Genomic DNA, 15,608 nt, shown 5'->3' with positions numbered 1-15,608 from the left:
ATAAAGATCGGTAGTACAGCGACAGTGCTTCTTTATTAACATAAAAACCAAAGCTTTAAATGTCAGTCATCGACATAACCAGTGTTCTGTGTTATGTGATGCGTCCGCGCAAAACGGAATAATTACTGCCTTTTTTAAGTTTTGTTTACTGATATATCTCCTTTAGATCGCAGTTTAGTTTAACCATTCAGTCTCTCGTCCGTTCGTTACAAAGTTCATGGTGATTCTGTCGTCAAAGAAGTGTAAGAATAAGAAATGCAATAAAGTACTTTTAGGGGCGAGGAGGGGAGATAGTCGAGAGCCTTAATTGATCACAAATTAATCACTACAATTACTTTTTTTTGGGCCGGCAAAGGAGCAAGCCATTCCCTTCTCCACTAATGAAATCTATACTACTATACTATTATATAAAGCTGAATGTTTGTTTCAACGCGTTAATCTTAGGAAATATTTTTTTTTCTTTGTGTGATGAGACGAGCTTGCTGTCCGCCTGATGGTAAGCAATACGACCGCCCATAAACAGTAGAAATACCATTCAACACCATAAATTAAAAAGTATTGTTTGGTATTCCACTGCGCTCGTCATCTTAAGACATGAGATGTTAAGTCTTATTATGTCCAGTAGACTTGTTTGAATTTAAATATCTTTTAGTGTTGGATAGCCTTTTTATTGAGTAAGGCCTTTTTATTAGACTATGAAACTTCACACAGCAATAGAAATTTATCTAAAATTACTTATTGTTAGAACGATTTCCAGACTGCATTTATGCATATTATTAGTATCTATAAGTTATGTCGGGTTCCCTTACGGAAAAAATTATCTTTCGCCTTTGGTGTGTATTATTTATTAATTTATAGTTGCTTTAATGGTAAATCACAACGTAGTAAGGAAATCTATGTGCCTAAAAATTGTACATTCGATTTTCGAAGATATGTAAAGTCTGCTCACTTAGGGCAGCGTGGCGAACTGGGGCCTATCAATGGCGAAGGGTGAAATATTTCAAAAGGTAACCCGATGCAAAAAAAGCAATCGCCTTGGTTAATATATCGCTGCCATTTTAACAGAAAACAAACACTAAGTCAGATGTAATACATCTAAAAGGGAAGCCGGTAGGAATCGCATTGTATGGACACTTCGCCACTGGGGCCTATACAATATAAAACATAACATATGTAACTATGTTTATCGTTCATCGAAATTACATTCACTAGGTGCATCCCAGTTTTGATGAAAAGGGATAAAATATAATTTAATGTATTAGTATTTTTAAAAATATTCCGAAAGTATAATTAGAATAAAAAATATTTTGTTGAAAATTTTACTACAAAAATGATTTTTTTTAACCGTATGACGTATGCTGTGTATAATAATAATAATAATAATAATATCAGCCCTGTATTATATACTTGCCCACTGCTGAGCACGGGCCTCCTCTACTACAGAGAGGGATTAGGCCTTAGTCCACCACGCTGGCCTAGTGCGGATTGGTAGACTTCACACACCTTCGAAATTCCTATAGAGAACTTCTCAGATGTGCAGGTTTTCTCACGATGTTTTCCTTCACCGTTAAAGCGAACGATAAATTCACAAAGAATACACACATGATTTTAGAAAAGTCAGAGGTGTGTGCCGTTGGGTTTTGAACCTGCGGACATTCGTACTCATGTATTAATTTATATTTCATTTCACGTTCGCAACATAAATATGGCATTAAAGATAAGTGATCGTAATAAAAAAGAATAATCCATTACCAATTAGGATTACGAAAATGTTATTGCTAATTCAATTACAATTTACAAAATGTAATAGTTAAGTTGTAACCTAATTACTTGCGCGACCTCGGTATGTATTCGTACACCGTTAATATATAGCTTTTAATTGACTGTTTCTAGTAGCGGCCTTGTCAAATGCGAGGCCTGGGGGCAGATCTCTGCGAGGCCTTTTTGCTCAATTGTTGAAGAGAAAGGTTGTTTTATTCGTAACCGTTTCCCGTTTTGTTATGGAGCAGTGGCAAAGGGTCCATATAATCTGATTCCCGTCAGCTTCCCTTTCGTAATTTTTGTAAAATCTAATTATTATTTTCTAATCATGAATATGGGCTGCGATTTGCAGATGCATTATAAGTATAATATGTTGAGTGGGTTACCTTTAGAAAAATTTCACCCTTGGAAACTGCTATGGAGAGAAGTGGACAATTAATCTTTCCAACTCCTAATATTTCTATTTAATTTTGTTGTGGGATAAATACAGATTAGTGTTCCCTGAGACTCGCTGAGCTTCAGCGCTTGGAGATAAAATGCGTGTCGCTGCTGATCCTGGCTCACAGGAGTTGGTGGGTGTGAAGGCGGGAAAGTTTCTAACCATATGCAAGTGCGAGGCTCTAGGCAGTCGGCTCTTTCGGCACCTAAGCACATATAGTTTTAACAAATTCATTCTCACGTAAAACTATTTTATCGGGTTAAATAGGGACCATGAGTTTTTAAAGTAGTATCAGAAAGTCCGACATTCAATAAATTGTTATAAGATTTAACTTTCCCTCATAATAGTGTTTCTAAAATCTTTTTTAGCACCTAATTAGTTTATAAAAATAGTTTTCTTTCAAGGTTATAACACTATCTGTTTAAAGCTTTGTCTCTCAGTATTTTAAGAAGATAAGATGAAATAGCTTACGAATAAATGATATCATAATCCTAAGCTGCATCATAAATTGATTGGAAATAAAACCACCAGGATTTGTTAGTTTTCTCTTCATTTGTTTGGCCAATATATATTATATATATAGCTATACGAGGTGGACAGATGATCTCATAAAAGTCGCAGTAGGTCGCTGGATGCAGGCCGCTTCTAATAGGAGATCTGGAAATCTTTAGGGGAGGCCCATGTACAGCAATGGATGTCCTGCGGCCGATGATGATATAGCTATACTTATAAATTTATAACTACTTCAGATAGCGATATCTGAAGGCAGACAGGCGACTGTCTACGTAAAATATAGATACACGATGGACATGAAAAAACTGGTAGGATGGAAGATGCTTTTATCAGGTCTGGATTTTTTTGGAAATGTCTATCCAGCAGTGGACGTCCAAAGGCTGGCGATGGTGATGGTTATAATGTACAAACACTTACCGCCGGTAAGAATGTTAGCAATTCTGATCTTCCTCTTGGGCTTTGAATCTGAAACAAACATTTTTTTTATTTATTTATTTAGATCAACAGAGATTACAATATAAAATAAACATTAATCTATATGTTCATATGGTTTAATTTTCATTGCATCTTTAATAACAGCTGGAAACAATATAATTGATATACATAACATATTAAGAGCTGTATTTATTACATACAACGCCACAAAAGATTAATGTAATGAGTACACATAATGAGATAAATCATAACATTTACACTTTCCCTTCAATTTTTTTTATTAACAAATATAAAGCCTAACAGAAATAAAATAAACAACAAAAATTAATTGAGAATGATAAGCTAAGCTGGTTTTGGCATTTAGAGAAATGGATGATAAGAGACCCTCAAAGAGGGTTTTATAAGACGAATGTCAATGGAAGAGCTGGTAGGGGTCGACCGCATCGAGCTTTGGAGTATCAGATATCTGACATTCTTCATATAGTCCAGGTCAAAAGTACCCTGAACCGGCAGGAATACAAGAAAAGATTGATGAAGGCAGAGGAATTGCGAGAAGTACGCCAGAATTGTGTAAAGTGGCAATCCAAAGTCTCTGCTTACCCCTATGGGACAGAGGCGTGATACTATGTATGTATGTAAATATAAAGCCTATATAAACTTCGAAAGCCACTGCGAACAAAAATATATTTTTAACCTTTATAGACGGGTTAATAATAAATTATTAATAAAGTAATTTAATCTTCCTTCCAATTCGTGTTTTATGTTTATTTATATTTAATGAATATTAAATATAAATAAACATAAAACACGGATTTCTTATTACCTGTATATTATAAAGTTCAACATTAATTAAATCCAATACAAAATTATTATTTTTAACAATTATTATTATTTGAAGCAACAATATTCTTGAAGTGGTAGTATATAGAAATTATAAGTAAATCCAACATAAAAATAATAATAAAAATCTTATTTGGTTTTGAGTAATTTTCCTCTGCATCTTTGAAGTCCAAAGTCCTATGCGGTCCGCTTATGATAGGTTGATCTGGATTTTTTTAGCGGAAGCCTATGTCCAGCAGATGACTTCCAAAGACTAGAGGTGATGATGTTAATGATGCTTAATAGTTTCTATGACTATCTTAGCAGTAAAATAATATGCTTATAGACTGCTTATCAAAATATACTAATTAGTGTCTATCGTAGCGTGCACCTAATCGTAGATCGTCTCGCATCCAATTTTAGATTAGGTTATGACTGGTAGTTCTCAAACTAGTTTGAGATTACCAATTACCATGCAACTAACTCGGGTAATTCGTTTGGTGAATAACGCTTCAATAATTGGCGTCTACTAAGTTAGTTAATTAGTGGTTCATTGACCAGTGGTGTGGCGATTGGATAATTATACCACTTCAGTGGCGATTGCAAAAAGCGGCGATAGCCTAGTTGATTATGGAACGGACTGCCGAGACGAACGTCCGCAGGTTCAGATCCCCAGGGCACACATCTCTGATTTTTCTAAAAAAATATGTGTGTATTCTTTATGAATTATCGCTTGCTATAACAGTGAAGGAAAACATCGTGAGGAAACATGCATACCTGAGAAATTCTTTATAACGAATTTTCGAGGGTGTGTGAAGTCTACCAACTCGCACTAGGCCAGCGTGGTGGACTAAGGCCTATTCCCTCTCAGTAGTAAAGGAGGCCCGTGCCCAATAGTGGGACAGTATATAATAGAGGGCTGATAGTATATAGTAGCATAGTGGCGATTGCTAGATAACTGCGGGTGAGTATTTATTAAAGAAAAATGTAAGATTTTCTATGAATTAAAGGTAAATAAAGGTACCAGGCTCTCTCACGCGTTTATTACTGTAAAGATAGGCAGAGACGCAACTAGTATACCAATTATTTGTCATGTGTATTCCGTCCCATGATGTGATGGGGTTAGTTTGTTGCCTTGTCGGTTACAACAAATCAGAGTTCAAGGTAATATTGAGTAGGAGTACGTAACTTTTGTCGACCCAGATTTTGTACTTAAAACTTCAGTGCGTTAATAGCATTACGCACGCCACTAAGGCAGTGTTAAAATAAAAGAAAATTAGTGGTCCATATTGTAGATCTTTGGTGGACAATTTTTGTATACTATGAAATGCCTTGATCAGTTTCCCAGACAAACGGTGTGAAGTGGTTATTTAAAGTTAGATCAATTCGGCATCTGAACTGAAATTAGTTGACAGACTGCAATACAATTGATGCAGACCCCATTTGGCTGTTCTGCAAAGCGTTAAAGTGCGCTTGCAATGTTTTTATAGAAATAACACTTATTTTATGCTTGTGTAGGTGAAGTGACGTCACTGTGCCACTGTGTATCGTATAAAGTCGTTAACAAGGGTCCCGACTCCCGCTGTTCGCATTTCATTCGTGAAATTTAAATGAAAAGAGATTTTAAAGTTAATAATAGACATGACAGTACACCCCAATTTACTAGAACTTTAATTGTAAGTATATCTATAAATCACTGAACAGATATGGATGAATTTTGGTAAAGATTAGAATCACTAGAAAGGGCAAAGGCTTTTATTTTCCTGTAAAACTGCATGGAAGGATTTCTTTTGGCAAAACTCTTGCACGCGGGCCTAACCACGAGGAACACGTAGTAATTATTTATATTAAGAGGACATCGCACATATCCTTGTGCGGTAAAGAAACTCTGATGTAAACGAAGCTTAATGAATGTAAGGTGACATTACTAACGGGCGGCAGATTGATGTCAGTTTTACTTGATCTACGGACTGACGTACCCGCAAACTGCCCAACCAAGCCACTGTGCGCTTCAGTGCTTACCAACGAATATACTGAAACGAGAGTTACATCGGATAGTTTTGCCATTACGTTACTAAATGAAACCACGTACTTATTTTCTTGAAAATAACATTTTACAATAAGTTACTCGAATCGTAGAGGTAAAATAAAAAAAATTGGAACAAAGTAAATATTAATGAAAAGTAATTTCCATTTTACACGTCCTAATGCCACTATTACCACTCTAAGATAATTCATCGCAGCGTCAACACATTCGCACTAAACTATAAAAAAAACAGACTAGTAAAACTTTAAATTTTGGTGAAAATATTCGCTATTTAAGCAAAGGTAAAGACGAATATGTGGTCCCATTTATTAACAATTCAAAATGACCTTGTAATGTAAATATAATTTAGTAACAATAATAATTAATTTTAATTAATCGTTTGCATCATAAATGCCAATTTGTTCGCCTTGTTTGTTTATTTTATATTAACGTTAAAATCCTCTGTCTGACTACGAACCCAGTACCCCACAGTGTACGCCAAAGATTGATCGATCAGCAAAACTCGTTAAGAACTGAAACTAGTTTTGGTACAATTAATAAGGAGCTCGTCTCCAGAAACAATCAATCACCGCGCACCGAGCCGTTGCGACCGACGTGGGTATAATTGTTAGTCTCTGGTAGTTCATGGGTAAAACGAGGATTCGAATCCAGGGGCATGTTAAGTGTAATAAAATTCTACCCTAATTATAGAAAAAAACAAAATATACATTACACCCATTGACGTATATTATATAGACATGAACGTCCATATAAACTATTTGTTCAAAATCTGAACTAAAATGGCGACCAAAGCGTCACGTCAGCGTCAAATAATTGTACTTTTTTGAACTAATATTTTTTATTCACATCCAAGTTTGCACTTAGAGTAGCGTTTTTATATTTTGAGCGCCACTCCGTACACAGCCACAAGCATCAATATTTACAGGATACTAAATACAAAAACCCTCACTGTCAGAAGACTAGTAGAAAGAGCAAATTACCACCTATTTGTTGTTAGTTCACTAAACTGGATCATTGAGCTATAGACTTTACACAACTCTACCACTATGGTTTAATTTGCTTATATCTACAGCAGTGTAGTATTTATATTCTAATTTACTCAAGAAAATATATACCATCGAAGCACAACCCTACTTCAAATCGATTAAACTGACACGATTAATTGCGTCTTAATTGTTCCTCAAGAGCATTGTGACGTCTCGATATCTTAGTCACGTTCCTGCCAGCAGGCTATATTGACAGTTTAACGTGCACGCCAGGGAACTTGAAGATCTAGAGCTTATAGGACTGACAGATCAGTAACACGGTGATAAATTTGATAGTCAAATGTCGAATAGTGAAAAATTAAGATTGACGTAAATGTATATGTGGAAATCTGTTGGTTCCAAGCGGTTTGCTAATTGGGTAAGGATTTAAAGTAATATAATTATTTATAGAAAAATCTCTAGTCATCTTAATATTCGAGTAAATAATATTATAAGATAGCTTGCCAGTAATAAAGATCTATTATAATAAAACCTTTTATTATAATAAATCTTTATTACTATTAGTGTGTGTGTGCGTATGTTTTCATCTTACCTAATACCAGTGTCATATATTGTGAGTATAATTTAAAAAGATTCAATACTATATAACAGGGTAAGACCCAAGATCTACTTTTCACTGATGATACTCTGTGCGATCCACCAAGCTACATACATCTTGAAATCTTAAATAAAACAACATAGTTCAGTACACAATTTATTATTATTTTGATTTAGAAATTATACAACACGATGCGTGCAGCAGTTAGTGATTAGGTATGTTGCGCGGACTGTTCTACGTATTTATATTTTTGCCTTGCCACGATCGAGTGGACTTGTTGTCGCGATCGACCAGTCAATCGCGATTGACCGGTTGGCCACCCCTGTTATATAACATATTATATATTCAGTATAATAGTAAGTAGTTATATTGTTTCGATACGCGGGTCGAGTAATGATGACGGGTTTTTCTGTCCTGAGTTTTGATTTTTACCCCTAAAACTCGAAACAGACATACTACGTTCATGTGAAAAGTAACATTTTGTGAATTCAATATTAATGTCATCATTTCATTTTCTAAGCTCGAGGTACGTCGCTGCGCGAGTTGAACCGAGGAATGTGGCAGAATGTGGCGTTTTAATCGCCGTTGTGAAATGTTTTGTGTTGTAAGTGCAGTAAGGGTTGTGGTACACTGAACTTTCTGAACTGAAATAAAAAAAAATCCTAGTACCAATGATGAATACGAGTGATGATCACAGAGTATACATAGTATCAGATAGTACCACATCATAAAGTCTACCAACTGGATCTATTAAATTGATAACTTATACTTTTTAGTGTGCTGTAGTCAAAAAAAAGCTTTTGTTGTATTCTTGTAACGAAACTTATTAATTTCCCAGAAGTCTAGGTTTCATCGTGTATTTAATAACTGCGAGGAAGTCCATAGTATAAACAATAATATGTTAGTACTAGTCAATGTGAACTGACTTTAAATTTTGTTCCATTGCTAAGGCTTAACCGTTACACGCGTTTTTATTAATAAATATTTTTTATTAATTAAAGCCCGTGCCCTTAGAATAGTAAAGTATATTCCATTAAGACAAAGATAAGTATTTCTTAGAACAAATTATTTACCTAATACATCTTACTTAGTATCTACTCAAGGAAAATATTTTACATCAGAAATCCTAATTTCCTATAAAATCATAATAATGTTATCGAAGATCCGCAACACAGGACATTCAATTACTTTATGTATGGAGGTACATTAATTCCGTTGACTTCAAATTAAAATTAATGGAAAATAGCAACGAAGCGACAAAAGAGCAGCTTTTGTGTGCCCACTTCCGAACACTTCCGCGTAGCTCGTAGTTCGTAGCTCGTAGCGCCGTAGCCCGTAGCGCAGCGTATCGTGTTTGTATCAAAGATGTTATATTTCTTTGAAATAGAATACTATTCTATTCAATATTTTTCTAAGAAGATTGTCCTGGAATAAATGTTCTTTGCGTTTATCCTGCTCGTAGATAGAAATGTTATATTGAACCTGTAAAATGTTATACATTATTGAATTTTTTTTGTTTACTTTATGTTCGTTCTGCAGCAGTTTCCACTAGAGAATAGTGGTCGTTAAAATAGTATTAACTTTAGTGTTGTTCTTTTCAAAACCAATTTGCGATATAGCACTAATTACAACATTGTTTATGGTTCATTATTTGTCTACAAATAAGATAAAAAGCTTTTTGTTTCTACTTATTTACGTAGTTTACAAATTAAATTTGGCATACATACTTATGTTTTATTGGTGTGTTTTTTACATATATGTGGTATGATGAAATTTAAAAAAAAACTAACTTCGTCTGTACAACTTTATTGTTAGTCGTTACACATTTATTTACTTAATACTCCCGAATTCCATCGGACATTTCTCCGTCATTCAATATATTATTGTATAACAAAATTTTTAAGATTATATATTCCCACTTATATACATATCGATGTACTTAAAACTAATTTTACATATTTCATTGTGATATGTTCTTCAGTATTAGTATGTGTAGTGTAGGCCTTTCATAACCCCTTCCTCACGTATCTGCCACGCGCCTTTCTCGTAGAATCCTATCTATATTTTTTAATAAAGGTATACCTCATGGAGGTAAAAGAGATGGCTCTTTTATGGTCTCACGTGTTCCATTATTATTTTTTTTGTCTATATAATGTTAAGTTAAATTATTGTTAACATGACAAGTAGTTGTATTAGTTTGTCCATATGTAATTAAATTAAAAGCCTTTTGTATACGTGCACGGTAAAGTGACCCCTCTGCACCTGATGGTAAGTGGAGTGGGGTCTAATACAACGTCGACTGACGAGAGATGATTACCCCTCGGCAGTCGACACAATTATGCCGGCCTGTTGGAACCGGATATATAGCCTCTTTTGACGCTTCACTACTTAAGACAAGAAGGTGGTATATTTCACCAAGTATCACTGAGGGACTGCTCTCCATCACTCACAACAGATACAATCATTAAAACGAAACTATGTTTAACTCAACAAGCCTGTGAAGAAGCAACAAAAACCGAAGTTGCGTATTTTACTACAAACCACATTGTACTTTAGTGCGACCTCATCAAGCGATCATCTCATTCATGCAACATAATACGTTAACACTCCAACATCATCCTTAATTTCCAAGGAGATAAAAATACATCATAAAAATGTTAATACAAATTGAGTTTGTTCTGAGAACTGCCAACTCGACTACGTAACGTCACCCGAAGGGAGACGGGGGGCAATTTGTCACCCTCTTAAATAAATACATGAAGGTCGGAGGATTTATTTTTCCCACCCCAAAGGGGTGGGGATGTGACGTTCTAATTAGTTAAATCGTATAATCTTGTCAAAAATGAGTGTATTTTGTGATTACCCTGTTGGGATATTCAGAGGTCTGAATATTGTGTTTTAACGTCCTAATATGAGTGAGAGTAGCCAGGTACGGATAAACTGTTTAATGGATTTGAATGTTTGGCACGCAGGTAGACTAAATCCTAAATTTACATATAGGTTTTTTTAAAAAGTCTTGGTAACGCAAATACTTTTTGGTGAATTTGGTTTTGTTTATTAATTATTTGAATTTCCATCCTTTGATGTAATGTTTTTTGTACTTACTTGCTAGTGGAGAGTTTTTCGTCGAATGTGAATAAATATTTTTTTATAACGCCTATTTTTTAATTTTACCTATTTGAGTACTGGCTTAACGTCAACAAGTCTCTAGAAAAGGAATATTAAATATCGTATTTTTTTCAGTACAAGAGCATTATGTATGAAGCAGGTATATTTTAGTGTCGAGGAAAGCGACGTCTTATATCAGATACTGTGTTATAACTTTGCTGTGCTCAGATAAAAAAGACGCTTAAGACGTGTAGATCTAATCTAACGCTATGTTTATTAACCGACTTCAAAGAAGGAGGAGGTTATCGATTCGGCGTGATTTTTTTTTATGTTTGTTTACCTCAGAACTCGCTTATTTATGGACCGATTTGGAAAAATATTTTTTTATTCGAAAGAATATACCCCCAGATTGGTAATTGTTTATGTATTTATCTAGTTTAACTAGCAATTTTAATTAGGCACCGACTCCAAAATTGGTATCCAGTATATAACTGTTATGAAATTATTTTTTAGTTTTGAATGGGTTTGAAGGCGGTTTATTTTTTGTTAAAATTATCTATTTATTAAATAAGAGATCACTACATCAAAATAATATATATACATAGCTAGCGTTTATCCTTCGCTTTCGATCCACTGTCAATAAGGTGTCATATTCATTACCGTAAATCTTTTAACCTTTTAAAAATAGTTAAGTATTTTACATTGCAATGCATCTACAATTTCAATGACAATATCTTGCATATTTTCATTACAGTGAAACGTCTTAATTTATTTGTAAAACAAGTATTTTCAGAAGTGCTTATAAGCAACGAAACAAATTCCATTCGTTTTACAAATATATTTATTTTTCTTAAGATGGGAAACTCAGTGCCGCAGGGCGTTTGCTTGGCACTTTTGTGGCAATGACCCCCAATAATTAAAAAATGTTCTTCATTCTACATTCATGTAAAGAGATGTACAGGCAGCAAAAAGGTATTTTACGGCATAGGTAGCATCACTATTTTTATTTGAATAGTAGGAATACCTCCCTATATTATGATAGGGTACTGCACTGCTCTGTACAGAAGTCGTCACCCTTAGATCTCAGACTTAGGTTCCATAATGCTGGCTAATACTACCTTAATTAAACTAAAAATAACATTGCTCGCACAATACTGTTTGGATGCAGAAATAGAACTATTTTATTATGCAGTCACCTAAACTAATATTTGCTAGAGTAAACACCATACTATTCTGACTACAACTCTGTACGTACCGTCTCAATTTTAAAACTTAAATCTTCATTCCTTACGTTCCTTTAGTTGCAGCAGTCGAGTTACCGAAAAAGAAATAAAACAACTAAATATGAGGTAGAGAGAATAATCTACACAAAGAAATATATATCAGTCTGGGACTGATATGTCAATGATTTTGGCTTGTCGTTACAAAAACCTAAGCAAGTTTATAATTTTCTTATTTCTGTAAGTTTGAAATAACTGGATTGTCTCGATTGGACTATTTGGTAAACGAGTTCTGAGAGAATACATACGAATTACTTGCTTCAGGCACTTTTGGCTTGGTCTACAGCTCAGGTTAATAACAGGACGAGAAATTTAATGTTAAGAAATTGAAATCCCTGTACCAAGTTAAGAACAACTCATCGGTATTTTAGTCTAATGAAAAACTAAATGCGACTCACATATACTATGTTATTTATTTCAATATGAATCAACCAATACTATATCGAACTACTCGAGAGCATAGTTTAAATAGGAATCGCTCCACAAACATAAATAAGATATCAAACAAAGTAATAACGAAAGAAAATAATAATTTATTTTCCTTTCAAGATGTATCCGAGGAACAGAGAAGGCGCAAGCCATGGGAGAGAGCACTTTATTTCTACCAAAGGTATTTTACAAAGAAAAATATCGTTCTATTGCTACCTGAAATTATAAAGGAAAACATTTTCCGTTTAAGATATTACTAATGATTATCGTTTACACAAACTAATCAGTTTTAAACAGAAAATATATTATGTTACGTATATATCAACAGTCAAATGTGAGAGAAATAAAACAAACGAAGGCTAATAGTTGTATTTTAAAAGATATTCAAGTAAATAAGGAGGTTCTGAAGTGGTGTGTTTGAATTCTTTAATTTACATTAGGAGAGAGTGGAGAACATGTATTGATCGCTCTGTGGCTTTGTTCCTATCTACAAACATTTGTGTGTATCAATGCGTAGGCAGTGTAGATGCTACGGGTATATAGAACGAGCAAATGTTTTAATAACCTCCACGTTTCCGCCTCCGCTTTAGCATCTAACCGAGATTGTTTCGAGTAAAACAAACGCTGAAACACGGCGCAGTATAACGATAAATCTCTACACACTTTTTGCAGGAACATCCGATTTCCCTGTTACATGGGAGGCGCGCCCAGTGTGGGGATGTAGACTTAGGCATGAAACGTATTTGTATCATGAGTCTGAGATCTTGAGCTTTTTAAAAGCTCTATATGAAGAGTAGTGGTGTAACTTGTGCACGCTTTCGTCGTTATACCCTAAGAGGTGGGGGGTGAGCTTTATTTAGGTCTTTAAAACCAGGAATATTTTCATAATAAAAATACCTATTCGTTTTTATCTTTATGTATAAAATCCGCCATAGTGGCTTACTTAAGTATGCAGCGTTACAGGATGAACCTGTCTATATTCAGTTACCAAACAGCCCGGCATAACTGTATCGACTAGCGAGGGATAATAATACTTAGTCAGTCGACCCTTTATCTAGAACCCACTTCAGTTATAATCAGGTGTAGTAGGGTCATTTTACCGTGCACGTAGAAAAGAAATTCCGACTTCGGATTTTATCTCAAAAGCTTCCCGTTCAATGCTCAAGCACGCCATTGACCAAAGAGGCGATTTCGAATAAAATAGCGAATTAATCTCAACCTTTTAACAGCATAAAAGAGCACGTAGACCTTGGTGGTAGAAATACCTATAGAGTTTGTACTTAAAACGAATTTATACCTTAATGAACGTAGTATTGTATAGACTACTAAGTATCCAGACTCAACAGATATAAATGTAATACCACGTATGCATAAAGACAACACCGAAAGCAACTCACGAGTGTAAATCATATAAATCTCAATAAACTTCCAAGACAAGAACATAAAAGTGTCGCGCGCTGTTTCACTTTAATAAAACATAGGGAGACAACGTCATTCGGTGATTTCGTGGGGGAGACTGGGGCGGTATATTTAGCTACAATGGTTCCTCTCTCCAATTTACATTCCAGACATTTTGTTTCGCACAAACATACAATTTATATATAGGTATTGTAACCGAAATGTCAAGGTGCATGATAGCATGTTTAGAAATGGAACGCTCTGTTGAAACCTATGTCTGTAGGTTCAAACGGCACGCCGATTTTCGTAGTTATGTTTGTAGTCTTTATTTATTATTCTCTTTAACAAAGAAGACATTGCGATATCTACATACCTGAAGTCTGTCAACTCGCACTAGACCAATGGTGGATTAAGGCCTAAACCCTATGAGTTAAACGGAGGTCCTTGCTCAGCAATATAGAGTATTTAATACAGGGTTAACTGAAATGTTTACACTGGGAGAATGGCACTAGATCGACATAACCCGGTTGCGGAACAAGAACTAATCTATGTTACTTAAGTTTAGTTTGCATAGCTGGGAAAATTACTCGTAGAACACAGTTTTATATTATACTAGATGACCCGGTGAACTTCGTATCACCTACATACATTTATTATTATTATTCATCGTGGAACGCAATTTTGCCATACCAATACGTACGTTATCATTACACAGGTCTACAAAAAAAATAATTTTGTTTGGTGTTGCTTATTCTATGTAATAATTTGGTTAATTAGCTCGCCAGATGTCGTGCGAATCGAACGAAACGTTAAAGCTACGTTCAAATTTGTATCGATCGATAATAATCTAAAAAAAATTTAATGTCATTAAAATAAAGTAATTTTTTTTGTTTAATTTATAATATCGATATGTCGTCATCGAGAACGTGTTGTGTAAATAATCCAAATACATTTTGTTACATTTGTGGTGAATATGTAGTGAAAAAGTTATAAAAACCTATAACAGATTCAGTGAAGAAGACATACGTTGATTACTTTAGTATAGAGATGAAGGCTCTGGACAAACCGTGGGTCCAAACATTGTGTGCAAGTTATGTAGTAAACATTTAAGACAGTGGGCAAACGGTAAACGTAATCATTTAAAGTATAGTGCTCCGATGATTTGGGCAGAACCAAAAAATCACATTGTTGACTGTTATTTTTGTGCTGTAGAATTACATAATATAAACAAAAAAAAAATGACATCCTGATTTACCGTCTGCCAAAAGACCTCGATTGTGTTCAGATGACGTACTATCTCCTATGAGTCAAGATCTTTTAGATCTATCAGATTCGTCGGACACAGAAATGGTGGAAGTTTTTTCTGATGAACGTGACAGTGATTTTGAAGTATCAACTGCGCCTTCACTTTTTTCTCAAGATGCTTTAAATGATTTGATTAGAGACCTTGACCTTTCGAAAGAGCGATCTGAGCTCCTAGCATCTAGACTCAAAGATAGAAATTTGTTATCTCAAGGTACGAAAATAACATTTTATCGTGATCGAGAAAAAGAATTTATTCTGTTTTTTAGTTCAGAAAATGATATAGTTTATTGTAATAACATTGGTGGTCTTCTAATGAAACTGGGGCTCTTAAGGTACAAAGCTGAAGAATGGAGATTGTTTATAGACAGCTGTAAGCGAAGTTTAAAATGTGTTTTGCTAGATATTGGTAATAAACACGCAGCTGTCCCTATTCCTCATTCAACAAAATTAAAAGAAGAGTATCAAAACGTAGATCTTGTTTTGGAATGTC

At 34.6% G+C, this 15,608-nt stretch overlaps 1 protein-coding gene across 2 annotated transcripts in view; it reads right to left on the bottom strand.

Moving 5' to 3' along the window:
- Positions 1–15,608, bottom strand: part of LOC115441433 (dipeptidase 1) — a 221,398-nt gene that overhangs the window by 114,109 nt on the left and 91,681 nt on the right. For both annotated transcript variants that reach the window (XM_030166216.2, XM_030166218.2), the window contains one exon: positions 3,131–3,178. In XM_030166216.2, the coding sequence (XP_030022076.1) occupies positions 3,131–3,178 (48 nt within the window). The remainder of the gene's footprint in view (positions 1–3,130; positions 3,179–15,608) is intronic.

Source organism: Manduca sexta, chromosome 27, assembly GCF_014839805.1.
Source record: "Manduca sexta isolate Smith_Timp_Sample1 chromosome 27, JHU_Msex_v1.0, whole genome shotgun sequence".
Classification (NCBI taxonomy): Eukaryota; Metazoa; Arthropoda; class Insecta; order Lepidoptera; family Sphingidae; genus Manduca; species Manduca sexta.
Note: the sequence above shows the minus strand (reverse complement) of the source record. Positions and strands in the feature narration are given on the sequence as shown.